Source organism: Taeniopygia guttata, chromosome 30 (assembly GCF_048771995.1).
Source record: "Taeniopygia guttata chromosome 30, bTaeGut7.mat, whole genome shotgun sequence".
NCBI lineage: Eukaryota > Metazoa > Chordata > Aves > Passeriformes > Estrildidae > Taeniopygia > Taeniopygia guttata.
Window position 1 is genome coordinate 4,053,303 of NC_133055.1, and position 12,784 is coordinate 4,066,086.

The window sequence follows — 12,784 nt, forward strand, 5'->3', positions numbered from 1 at the left end:
GAGCCATGGTTTGTCAGGACTTCCTTGATCCTAATGAGCCCCGTGGTGTATTTGGAACTGAGTCCTGGAACCTCGGGGCCTGAGAGGAGATTGCACAAACCATTCCAGGAGTTAAAATCAAGAGCAAACACTCAAAATGTCTCAATGCATTAATAGATCCCACTGAGGTCCATCCCCAACACAGGCTCCTCATGGACTCCTTGGAGGAGAGAATTGGAGACCAGGATGGTACAAAAACCTCTCAGAGACTCAAAATGGCACAAAAACCTCTCAGTGTGGAAAAGAAAATCCAAAGTACGTGAAAAAAGTTGAGTATCTAAAAGTATTAATGAGCTCCACTGAGTGTCAGCACAAAGCTCTCAAGGGACTCCTTAAAGCAGATAATTGGGGCCATTATTGAAAAAAAAACTCTCACAGAGTCTGGATCAAAGGGGAAACACCAAGTACCTTAAAATAACTGAAGTACCTTGAAGCATTAATGAGCCCCACTGAGTGTTGTTACTGACAAAGCCTCTCCACGGACTAATTACAGCAGATAATTGGAGGCCAGTATTGCAATAAGCTCTCAGAGACTCCAAGGCAAAAGCAAAAGCCAAAGTCCTTTGAAGAACCTGCTGTCCCTGGGAGCATAAAGGAGCCCCCAGGGCCATTCCTGACCAAGGCTCCCCAGGGACTCCTTCCAGCAGATCCTTGAGGCCACTGGGATGTGGGCTAGGGGGGGATGCTGAGGGCAGGACCAGGGGGTGACAGTGCCCAGCCTGGCTGGGGCTGTGCCAGGAGGCCCCAGGGCCTCAGGACAAGGTGTCTCCTCCCAGCCCTTGGTGGCACAGACCCTGCTGTGCCCCAGGGCACCAAGACTTGGCTTCTCTTTGTCCCCACCTGTCATCAGTGCCTCCAGTTCTCTGCTCTGCCTGGGGCCTGGGGACACTTTCTCAGTCGTGTCCCTCAGTGGGACCCATTAAAAGTCCAAGAAACTTTGGAGTTGGATTCTGACTTGGAGTTCTGGAGAGGTTTCTGCAGCTCCCTCTCAGGGCCTGATGTTCAGGGCCTGAGCACAAAGCCCCAGAGGGTCATTAAAGTCCTTGTGCTGTGTCTGTGCTGCTGAGCTGGGCCGGGCTCCTGGCACAGAGGGTGATCCTGGTAACCAAGAAGAGCTTCAAAAGCACATTTCTCTTGCTGAGCAGCTCTTCTCCCAGCCCAGCAGGGCTGGGGCACTGCCTGCAGCCAGCCCGGGCACAGCACAGAGGCACAGAGAGCTTCAATCAGTCAGGGCTGGGAAGGGCTGAGAAGTGCCTGGGGCAGAATCACTGCCAGCCCTTGGCACAGGAACCTCTGGCTGCAGGACAATGCAGCTGCAGCTCCTGGAGAGATCTCCTAAAGCTGGAACATCCCAATGCCCACAGGCCCTGTGAGTACCACTCTGAGTATTTCTGGTGCAGGGGAAGTGAAATGCTCATGAAGCTCTGAGATGCTGAGGGGTTCTGATCACTCATAGAATTTTTCCAAGACAACGATTTTGATAAAAAGGAGGAAATTTCCTAAGACTTTTTATTCAGTTTCCTTTTATTGGAGAGTGACAGGGAAGGGGGATAAATATTAATGGTGGTTTATGAATTTTGACAAGTGCATGAGATATCCAAACTGTTATTTTAGTGATCAATAGGTTCATGGGATATCCCTAATGTGCTTTCAGCCACTCTGCCCATGGACAGCAGCAGCATCACCTCTGCTGGAGCCATCAGGCTCAGTCTGAGCTGTCCTTGCTCCAAGCTGCAAAATGAACCTGCCCCCAGCCAGTGCCCTGCAAACAGACAGGGTTCTGTCAGGCCAAGGAGAGTGCACAGAGATTTGGGGTCTGGGAGTGCTGGCCCGGAGAGATCAGGCACAGGGAAACTCCTGCAGGAGGAAAATCTCCAGGAAGCGGAGATGATCAGGGAAGGAGAGAGAACAAAAGCCAGAAATGCTGAGGCAGGGAGAGTTTAGAGATGTCCAGAGGAGCCCCTCCAGTGCAGCCCCTCCCTCTGCACAAGCCCCCTCCCTCCTGTCCCCCAGCCAAGCTTCTGCCCTCAGGGCCGGGGCTCCAAGGCGTGCAGCCCCTCCTGTGCAGGCAGAGCTGCAGCAGAGCAGTGGGGCAGCTCTGCAGCCCCGGGCCCAGTTCCCTCTGCAGAGCACAGGGCTGGGAGCAGCTGCCCGGCACTGGGGGCTCTGGCAGGGGGCACAGCTGGCTCAGGGTGACACAGCTGTCCCCAGTGCCCGGCTCTGGGCAATGCTGGCAGTGCAGCCAGGGAAGGAGCTGTGTGTCCCTTCATCCAGTGCCATCAGAAGGACACTTGGAAGACTCCCTGAGATTTCAGTCCAAGCTGGGAGCTTCAATCCAGGGTGCAAACCTGTCCTAGAGCATATCTGAGTTATAAGATTGATGGGGAAATGCAGATGTGTTCTGACACTGAAAATGCTGCTGGGTTGGTGAAATGAGCAAGGTGAGTCCTTGGCTCCAAATGTGGAGCTGAGCTGTGGTGGACCCATCTGCTCTCAGCAGTACCTGGTGAGCTTAACAGAGAACTTGGGAGTGTGAACATCCTCCACTTGAGATAAGTGAAAGCCCAGAGAAACTCCAAACAGAATGAGGTAAGAGACCTTCTTCCCCCAATAACTGCTCATAATTTTGCATCAGACAACCCACTCTGTTCTACCACAGGGCAGCGGAAATGCTGAGCATTTCTGATTTCCAGGAACACCATCAGAGATAAGGGGGAGCTTATAAAGAAGACCCCAAACATCCAAAACACTAAAGACAATGTCCACGTGTGTCACAGAGGAGGGCTTATGGAAAATGTCTTTGATTTTCGTTACAGGTATCTCCTCTATCTCTTCACTGTCCTTTCTCCATGAACAGGTGCCCATGTGCAGCCACAGCAAATGTCCAACAGCAGCTCCATCAGCCACTTCCTCCTGCTGGCACTGGCAGACACGCGGCAGCTGCAGCTCCTGCACTTCTGCCTCTTCCTGGGCATCTCCCTGGCTGCCCTCCTGGGCAACGGCCTCATCATCAGCGCCGTAGCCTGCGGCCACCACCTGCACACGCCCATGTTCTTCTTCCTGCTCCACCTGGCCCTCAGCGACCTGGGCTCCATCTGCACCACTGTCCCCAAAGCCATGCACAATTCCCTCTGGGACACCAGCACCATCTCCTACACAGGATGTGCTGCACAGCTCTTTTTCTTTATGTTCCTCATGTCAGCAGAGCTTTCCATCCTGACCATCATGTGCTACGACCGCTACGTGTCCATCTGCAAACCCCTGCACTACGGGACCCTCCTGGGCAGCAGAGCTTGTGCCCATATGGCAGCAGCTGCCTGGGCCAGTGCCTTTCTCAATGCTCTGCTGCACATGGCCAATACATTTTCCCTGCCCCTGTGCCATGGCAATAGCCTGGGTCAGTTCTTCTGTGAAATCCCCCAGATCCTCAAACTCTCCTGCTCTATATCTTATCTCAGGGAACTTGGGCTCATTGCTGTTAGTGTTTGTTTAGGACTCGGCTGTTTTGTGTTCATTGTTTTCTCGTATGTGCAGATCTTCAGGGCTGTGCTGAGGATCCCCTCTGAACAGGGACGGCACAAAGCCTTTTCCACCTGCCTCCCTCACCTGGCCGTGGTCTCTGTCTTCCTCAGCACTGCTGTATTTACCTACCTGAAGCCTCCCTCGATGTCCTCCCCATCTCTGGATCTGGCCCTGTCAGTTCTGTACTCGGTGGTGCCTCCAGCCCCGAACCCCCTCATCTACAGCCTGAGGAACCAGGAGCTCAAGGCTGCAGTGTGGACACTGATGACTGGATGCTTTCAGAAACATTAAACTGCTGGCCAATTTCTCCAAATTACTTCGAATAAAAGTCATATTTGATACTTCTTGTTGGTTTCATCTTGGAAGTCTTTGTTTTACATTTACTGTTGTCCACAAATAAATGCCATTCCTTGTGCCATTTCTCACTTTGTTTCACTCCACCTTCCCTGTGGCCACAGACTGTGCCAATGAGGGCCTGTGCTCTTGGTGACTTTAAAGGAACTAAAGGATCTCCCAACAGAGTTTTCTGCAGAGATGCCCTTTTGTTGCCTTCTCTGGAGCTGTAGCAGCAATGTCTGTGTGCAGAGCTGGGGCAGATCAGTGCTGGCACAGCAGCTGTGCCCAGGAGCAGCAGCACTTGGTGCTGCCAGCGCTGCTCCCGTGGCCCTGCCCCGCTGCCCTGGTGGCCCTGGTGTTGCTGCAGGGCCTGAGTGCTCTCGGGGCCGGGCACAGTCCTGGGGGTGGCAGTGCCGGGGCTGCAGCAGGGACAGGCCATGGGCACTGCTGGGGCAGCGCTGACGCCTCAGGCCAGGGCCTGGGGGCTCCAGGCTCCTTGCCCAGGCTCTCTCAAGAACACGGCCAGGCCAATGCTCAGCACAGAAAACCCCCGTGAGCAGCCCCAGGCTGGCTGTGGACAGGCTGGGGGCAAACAGCACGGCTGGTGCTCTGCAAGGGCCCTGGGGGAGACGGGAAGGAGCAGCAGAGCAGGGGCTGATCCACCCCAAGTGTGCTGCCACAGCCCAGGGCAGCGTCCCAGAGCATCCTCATGGAGCTGCCAACAACATCCCCCCTCTGCAGCCCTGGCCTCTCCCCCAGCTCACAGAGGTGCCGCATCCTTGCAGGCACAGACACGGCAGCACTGGCTCAGCAGCCCCTGTTTGCACTGCACACAGCAGGCGGGAGCACCCCCATGCTGGTGCTGTGGAGACATGAACCTGAGGGAGCACAAATGCCATCAGCCCCTGGGGCCAGGAAGGGCTGGGGGACGCCAGGGAAACCACTCAGCTTTGTCCTGGCCTCTGCAGTCAGCCAGAAAGTTTGTTCCCATCAGCTGGGAGTTTCCTGTCCCACTGCAGACGCTGCTGCTCAGAGCCAGGGCTGCCTGGCAGCCACCCCCAAACTGCCCTGAGTATTTTCTTGGCTTCACTTTTGCTTTCTTTATTCCCCCTGCTACAGATTTCTTCCTGCTGCCCATCCCTTTTCCCTCTCCTGCAAGCTGCCCATTCCTGTTTGCTCTTTCTTCTCTGGCCTCCAGTTCCCAAATTGGCTCCAGAACCTCTCTTAGGGAGCAGGATAATCCTACAAGTGCTTCAGGAATTGCCTACAGGCTCCTGCAGTTCTCCCTGCTGCTCCCTTGCCAGAGGCACCCCAGGCCAGGGGGGCACATCTGGGCTGCTGTGTCTGGCTGTGGGGCTCCCTGTTCTGGGCAGTGAGGAGGAGCTGCAGAGGCTCTGCAGGACTGACAGGATGGGCTTTGGGGCTGTGAGGAGAAGCTGAGGGACCTGGGCTGCAGGAGCTTCTGAAGAGGAGGCCCAGGGCTCCTCCTGCAACTGCTCCAAGGGTGGTTTCAGAGAATCACACAATCAGCAAGGTTGGAAAAGGCCTTGGAGATCATCAAGTCCAACCTGTGTCCTGACACTGCCTTGTCTCCCCTGAGCCTCCTCTTCTCCTGGATAAACAACCCCAGCTCCCTCAGCCACTCCTCACAGGATTTGTGCTCCAGACCCCTCACCAGCCTTGTTGCCCTTCTCTGGACACGCTCCAGCCCCTCCATGGTCTTCCTAAATTGGTGGTCAAGAACTGGACACAGCACTCGAGGTGCTGCCCAACCAGTGCTGAACACACAGGAAGAATCACTGCCCTGGTCCTGCTGGCCACACCATTCCTGATCCAGGCCAGGAGCCATTGGCCTTCTTGGCCATCTGGGCACACGGCTGGCTCATGTCCAGCCTGCTGTCCATCAGTCCCTGCAGGTCCCTTTCTGCCTGGCTGCTGTCCAGCCCCTCTGTCCCCAGCCTGTAGCGCTGCAGGGGTTGTTGTGGCCAAAGTGCAGGACCCGGCACTTGGCCTTGTAAAACCTCACCTTGTTGGATTTGGGACCTCTGCAGAGCCCTCCTACCCTCCAGCAGATCAACATTCCCAGCCAGCTTGGTGTCACCACGGTTCCATGAGGCCCCAGAGTGTCCCAATGGTGTCCATGACTCCATGAGGCCTCCCAGAGTCACAATGTCCCTTTGGTTCCATGGGACCCCTTGGTGTCACAAAGTCCCTTGGATCCTTGGGCCCTGCAGTGTCACAGTGGCCCCTTGGTCCCCCAGGGCCCTGCAGTGTCACAGTGGATCCTTGGTTCCAGGAGGTGTCACAGTGCAGCAATGGTCTCCTCGGTTCCACGGTGTCACAATGGCCTCTTGGTCCCAAGGAGCACTCCATTCCCAAAATTGCTTCCTTCATTCAACAAGTACTTGCATTGTCACAATGGCCTCTTGGTTATGCAAGGTGCCCTCATGTCATAGTGGTCTTTGTTGTTCACGAAGCCCCAGAGAGTAACACTGACCTCCTGGTTCAGTGCAGTGTCTCTTGGCCTTGTAAAACCTCACCTTGTTGGATCCAGCCCGTCCAGGTCTCCATGTAGAGCCCTCCTACCCTCCAGCAGATCCATACTCACACCCAGTTTGGTGTCATCTGCAAATTTGATGATGGTGGACTCAGTCCCCTCATCCAGACCATCAGTGTAGTGTTATTTCTATGGGTTTTCCCCCCCTCCACGCAGCCCCCCGAATGAATCCGACTAGCTCAGAGATATGGGGCTGTGAGGGGAGGAAATAGCATGGAGAGGGAAAAGTGTTCAGAAGAGGCTCCTTGCCCAGGGTGTTGGAACAGCTCTCTTTATTCTGTGGTGTCCATGGGAGAGCGGGGCAAAAGAGAAAGAGCAGGAAGTTTCAGGGGTCTATATAGGTTTTGGACAGGGTGGGCTCTCCTGGCTCCCCGCCAACCCCATTGGGGCAGGAGGGAGGATTCAGGGGTTATCTTGATCAGAGCCACAGAGGCCCTAGGAAAGGGGGGACAAAAGGGTGTCCAGGAGCTCACCGTAACACCTCCCCCTTATTTGTTAAACAAGGTTACAGGAATTCACTGGGCTCAATTCAACCCCGAGTATGGGTTTCCCACCACCCCATGTTGGTGGCGTAGTCAGGCCTCCTCAGGTTAGCCAACTCTATGTGGTTGACCTCTGAGGTAGAAGGTATGAGGCCCTTGATAGCTTTGAAAATCAAGTGACGCAGGATCCCGAATGCTAGGGTTACAAAGAACAGAATAACAAAGACTAACAAAATTGATCTAACTACAGATGTCCACCACCCCGTGAATCCCCATCCCTTGAACATTCTCTTCAGCATTTGCTGGATGACAACTTGCATGGGGTTCATCACAGGGTTGAGTGGAAGGTAGGTTTTCTCTAAAAGGGAAGAACAAACATTTTAAGAACATGTTAAAGCTTCTGTTTCTGCCGGAAGGAATTCCTGCCTAGGAACTTTCTTCTTCTCCCATCCGGCGGCGTCTTCTCTTTGAAGCATCAGATACTTGCTTCTTGTCCCCTTCTGCTTGACCTGGATTCTTGGGGACAAAAGGTTTCACCCACTTCTGGGGAATCCACCGAGGGCCTGAGGGAGTAGCTACACACGCATAGCCACGACCCCAGGTCACAAGTTCATAGGGACCCTTGGTTTCCCAAGTTTCTGGATCCCTAATCAAGACCGGTGGATGCTGAGACAATTTAAACTGCTTGCCACTGTTAAAGTGACGTACAACAGGTGGACTCATATTTTCGAATGAACAATTCAGAAAATTGATAGTAAACATAGCTTTACAGAGCTTCTCTCGTGGAGACATCCACGGAGCTGAGCTGTTTTGTTTTTTCAATACCTGCTTGAGCGTCTGGTGTGCACGCTCGACTACAGCTTGACCTGTGGGGGAGTGGGCAATGCCAGTCTTATGTTCCACTCCCCACTGCTGGAGAAATTCCAGGAACTCCTTGGATACATACGCTGGGCCATTATCTGTTTTGATCGTTTTTGGCACCCCCAATACTGAAAATGCTTGTACTAGGTGTTGTTTGACATGTGCAGCCTTTTGTCCTATATGAGCAGAGGCATACACTGCACCTGAGAATGTGTCCACGCTTACATGAACGCATTCAAGGCGACCAAAACTCTGAATGTGTGTGATGTCTGTCTGCCATACCTCACAGCTGCTAAGGCCTCTGGGGTTTACCCCCATGCTCAGCGATGGCACGGCCTGGAGCTGGCAATTAGGACAGTTGGTCACAATGGCTCGGGCCTGACTCCGTGTTAGCTGGAACTGCCGAATCAAACCTGGCACATTCTGGTGGTAATGCTCGTGACTCAGCTTTGCCTGTTGGAAAACATCAGGGAGACTTGCCTTTTCAACTGGTGCAGCGAAGGAGTCTGCTTTTCGGTTCCCCTCTGCAATCTCACCTGGCAAATCAGTGTGTGACCTCACATGCATCACAAAGAATGGATGTTCTCGGTGCGAGATTAAATAAATTAGCCTTGAGAGTAACCTGAAGAGATGTTCATTTTCTATTTCTCTGAGCACAGCCTGCTCTGCCCTGGACACTATACCTGCCACATAGGCAGAGTCTGTCACCAAGTTGAACGGCTCGGAAAACCTCTCAAAAGCTCTCACCACTGCAGCCAGTTCAGCCACCTGGGGGGATCCCTCCACAAGCTCAACATCAGCTTCCCAATGCTGAGTCTGTGGATTTCTCCAAGTCATCACCGACTTGTGGGAAGCCCCAGAGGCATCAGTGAACACTGTGAGAGCTCTGAGTGCTCTCCGGCTCCTTTTCTCTTGAGGAATAAGGTGGAATTCCTCATTGAACAACTTGTGAGACGGGGCATGGACTGATATTTGTCCCCTATAGCTGTCCAGAGATAGCTGGAGACTGGCACTGCTCTGGAGCAAATGCTCAAACATCCCTTTGGTCAGTCTCTCAGGAGAGTTCCTTCCCTCCTCAGAAAGCCTGACTGGAAGGTGAATACATGCAAAGTCACACCCTGCTAATTCACACAACCTCACCCTGGCCTTCTGAATCAGCTTTGCTATCAGCTCTTGTGGCCTAGTGATGGTTTTGGATCTTTGGAACGATAGGAAAACCCATTCTATGATTAAGAGTGGGTCCTTCTGCCCCTTGATCCATTGGAAAATCAACCCGTGCAGGTGTGGCAGCTTTCCTAGAACAATGAACTGGAAAGGCAGATTTGGGTCACACCTGTGTGCCTGCCTTTCTGACAAGGCCTTCTGTACCTTTTCGATTGCTGTCTTTGCCTCTGGAGTCAGTTCCCTGGGGGAGGTCAGCTCCCTCTCCCCCTTCAATAAATTGAAAAGAGGTTCCAGATCTTCATTCGTGAGGCCTAGCCAGGGCCTAACCCAATTTAAAGACCCACACAGTGAGTGGAGGTCTGCTAATGTTCTGGGGTTGCAATTAATCTCTAATTTCTGTGGGACAATAGTCCTTGCAGAAATTTCCAGGCCCAGGTATCTCCAAGGTGGCATTCTTTGAACCTTGTTTTCCTGCAGTTGGAATCCAACAGAGGTTAAAACTTTAATCACTAGGTCAAGCGTGTATTGGAGTATAGAGTCATTGGGAGCACACACAAACACGTCATCCATATAGTGCAGGATGATGGCATCCTTTCTCTCTGCACGTACTGGAGACAGTAGTGCTGCTACATACTGTTGGCATATGAAAGGGCTGGATTTTAGACCTTAGGGCAAAACTTTCCAGTGGTAGCATTTCATCGGGGCTTCTCTATTGACCGTAGGAACTGAGAATGCAAACCTCGGGGCATCTTCAGGGTGCAATGGAATTTGGAAGAAGCAGTCCTTTATATCTAACACAGCCAATTTCCAGTCCTGGGGAAGCATAGCTGGACTAGGCATCCCTGGCTGGAGAGGTCCCATGTCCTCCACAATTTTGTTTATCTCTCTGAGATCATGGAGCAATCTCCACTTGTCCTTCCCAGGCTTTTTTATTACAAAGACTGGGAAATTCCAAGGGCTGTCTGTCTCTTGCAGGTGTCCTTGAGCTACCTGCTCCTCCACAAGTTTTTCAAGCGCCTCGAGTTTTTCTCTACTCAAAGGCCACTGTGCTACCCACTTTGGGGTGTTATCCAACCACTTTAACTTGTGGGCATGGCGCTCCACAGTGGCTACTCCCAAAAATCCTGGGGTGTCTTAGGAATGATTAACTGGACTCCCCACTGGGACATGGTGTCTCTCCCCCACAGAGGAGCCTTATAGTCTGCCACAAATGGGCGAACACTTGCCGATTTCCCGTCAGGTCCCTCAATTTGCACTACATTTTTAGAAATTTTTGCCAATGTAGTTCCTCCTATACCCTGAAGTTTGCCTGCCACAGGTTGCAATTCCCAGTGTGATGGCCACATAGTTTTGGGTATCACCGTGATGTCTGCACCTGTGTCCAGAACACCTTCCACCTGAAGGTGCTCTGACCCATGTGCTAGGTTGCATGCCATGGAGGGTTTATCCTCTCCTACTACTTCTGCCCAGTAGACTTCTGGAGATTTTCCTTCTACTGTGATTTCCACTGGGACGGGAATGGCTTGTGCCAGAATTTGCCCCTTTTCTAGATAGAATGGAGGGTACAAGCAACGTGCCAACAGCATAAGGCTGGATATTTTTCCCTTAGTAGTCATGGGAACTATTTCAATCTCTGGAGGTGTGTATGCTGTGTCCCCAATAACAAAATACTCACTGTCCAGTTCCATATCGTACGCCTGCAGGTCTTGTGAGCTGTTTGGCAGGTCCACTATAATGACTTTCCAATCAGTGTTTCTGAAATGAAATCCTTTGGCAGTCACTAGACGTGGCCGGCCTAGTGGCTGCCAAACCTTGTTAGTAATACATTTCACATTTTTATTTTTCTCTCTCCCCCCATCATAGTATCCACCCTCCCCCTTATCTGTTAAGAGAGAGGCATTGTCACATTTGTGTCCCACTATATTTATATCTTTGCACGTAGCAGTGGGCACGCGCTGTGCATTCAGTTTTTTTGTTTGTTGATCTGTCTCTGGTTCTGGTTTTGAGGACAGTTTCTGGCAAAGTGTCCTGGTTTCTTGCAACGCAGGCAGATGATGTGCTGCAGCTGTTGTGATGATCTGGGTGGCTTCCTTGGGCTTGATGCAGCAGTGGCAACAGGCTGTAAGTCTGCTGGTGCTCTATGACTGACAGGATTATCAAGCAGCTCTGCTCTCTTGGCGCATGCTTCGATCATCTGGGAGAGTGGGTGATGGATCAAGAGGAAGGCTAAGAAGAATCCTACGACAGGTCTCATTTGCATTCCTCTGAGCCATTTCTTTAATCAACTCTGTTTGCACACTGGTGTGTTGCACCTGTTTTTCAACTTGGCTTCTCAAACGATCCACAAACTGTAAAAAACTCTCAGAAGGAAACTGTTTGATGTTAATATAGCTGCATTCAACCTCAGTGCCTGGTAATTGATACAGAGTCTTTTCTGCAGCAGTACAGATTTTTTCCAAGACCGATCTAGATAACAGTCTGGTTTGTTTTTCTGGACATTGTATGTCCCCTGTACCACATAAATGATGCATTGTAAGAGGCTGACCATCACTGTCAATGGCTTCACTGGGTGTATGTTGTATTTCTTGCAACACTATTTCCAAAGCAAATTTCCACTTATTTTCCCATATGTCATATTCAGAGGATGTTAGTAAACATTTAAACAAATCAGTTATATCTTTCCGTACCATTTCATTTTAATTGAAGGTTGCTCTAAGCATACCTTTAAAAATCTCACTAGACCTCCCAAATTCTCTCTGAACTTTACAGATTTCTGTTTTGTCTGTATGGTAAAGGCTGATATGTTCTGGTACCATTTCTTCTCCCTAAATAAACCACTGGAGCTACAGATGGTATAGATTCCTCGGTAGAGGCAGGGTTATGTTCCCCCTGCGCCCCCCCCACCTCGGTGAGGGGCAGCTCGCACCTGTCCTGGGCTGCCTGCCCCGCAGTGCAAACTCGGTCCCCGCCCCGGCTCTGAGCCGCTGGGCTGCCGTCCCCTGCCCCCGCCCTGCTGTCCTCAGCGCTGGGGCTTGGAGGAGTGCAGGGTCCGGCCCCGCCCTTGTTCCCGGGACAACACGGGGGCTGGCACTGATAAGGAGGGTGGGGTGTTGCCGTGGGAGATAAGGAGGCATTGGAGGAGGGGAGGGAGGAGGGGGTGGGGGCGGAGGGCGGGGGAAGCAAAGGAATGCGAGTGGGAGGGGGAGTGGGGGGTGGGGGAGCCGCCGGTCCGAGCACATGGCCGCCGCCGTTATCCGGCCGTGTGTGCTCCAGAGACGCTGCGCTGCTCTTTAAGACAAACTCCGGGCTACATTTCTCGGAAAAACAAGGTGTTATAGGGGGATAAGGGGTGGGTGAGGGGTTTTCAGGGCTGGGATATTGAGGAGGTGGGCAGGTTGGGGAAAAGGGAGTATGAGAACTGCGGTTCTGCGTTTGCATGCTTTTATCTGCTTCTAAAATCTTTTTGCGTGCTTGTAAAAATATCGGAATAAATCGAGAAACTTTATGTTCACCATTTTCGACTTTTAAAGTTAATATCTGTCCAATCTGATTCCAAAAAGAAAGCGAATTCAGGTCTCGCACAGTAAAATTTGGTATTTCTGCCTTTAGCCAGCACACAAAACGCAGGAGAAGCTTGTTAGAGAATGATACATCGTTTAAATTATTGCTAAGATGTGTTAGTATACTCTTTTGTTCAAGCGACAGGTTAGTACCCATGATCTTAATCCTATCACTGGTCTACTCTCCACCAGAGGTAATAGCACGAATTATTCGAATTTCCCTCCGTGGAAATACGAGCGGGGGGGGCACAGGGGGAGGGGCG

The 12,784-nt window shown here is 52.0% G+C and overlaps 2 protein-coding genes across 2 annotated transcripts in view; both read left to right on the forward strand.

Annotated features, from left to right (window-relative positions):
- Window positions 1-12,784, forward strand: part of LOC140680876 (uncharacterized) — a 570,776-nt gene that overhangs the window by 122,276 nt on the left and 435,716 nt on the right. The window lies entirely within an intron of this gene.
- LOC140680905 (olfactory receptor 14J1-like) lies at window positions 2,920-3,852 on the forward strand. The gene has a single exon (XM_072919808.1). It carries the CDS (start codon window positions 2,920-2,922, stop codon window positions 3,850-3,852), a length of 933 nt encoding a protein of 310 aa, XP_072775909.1.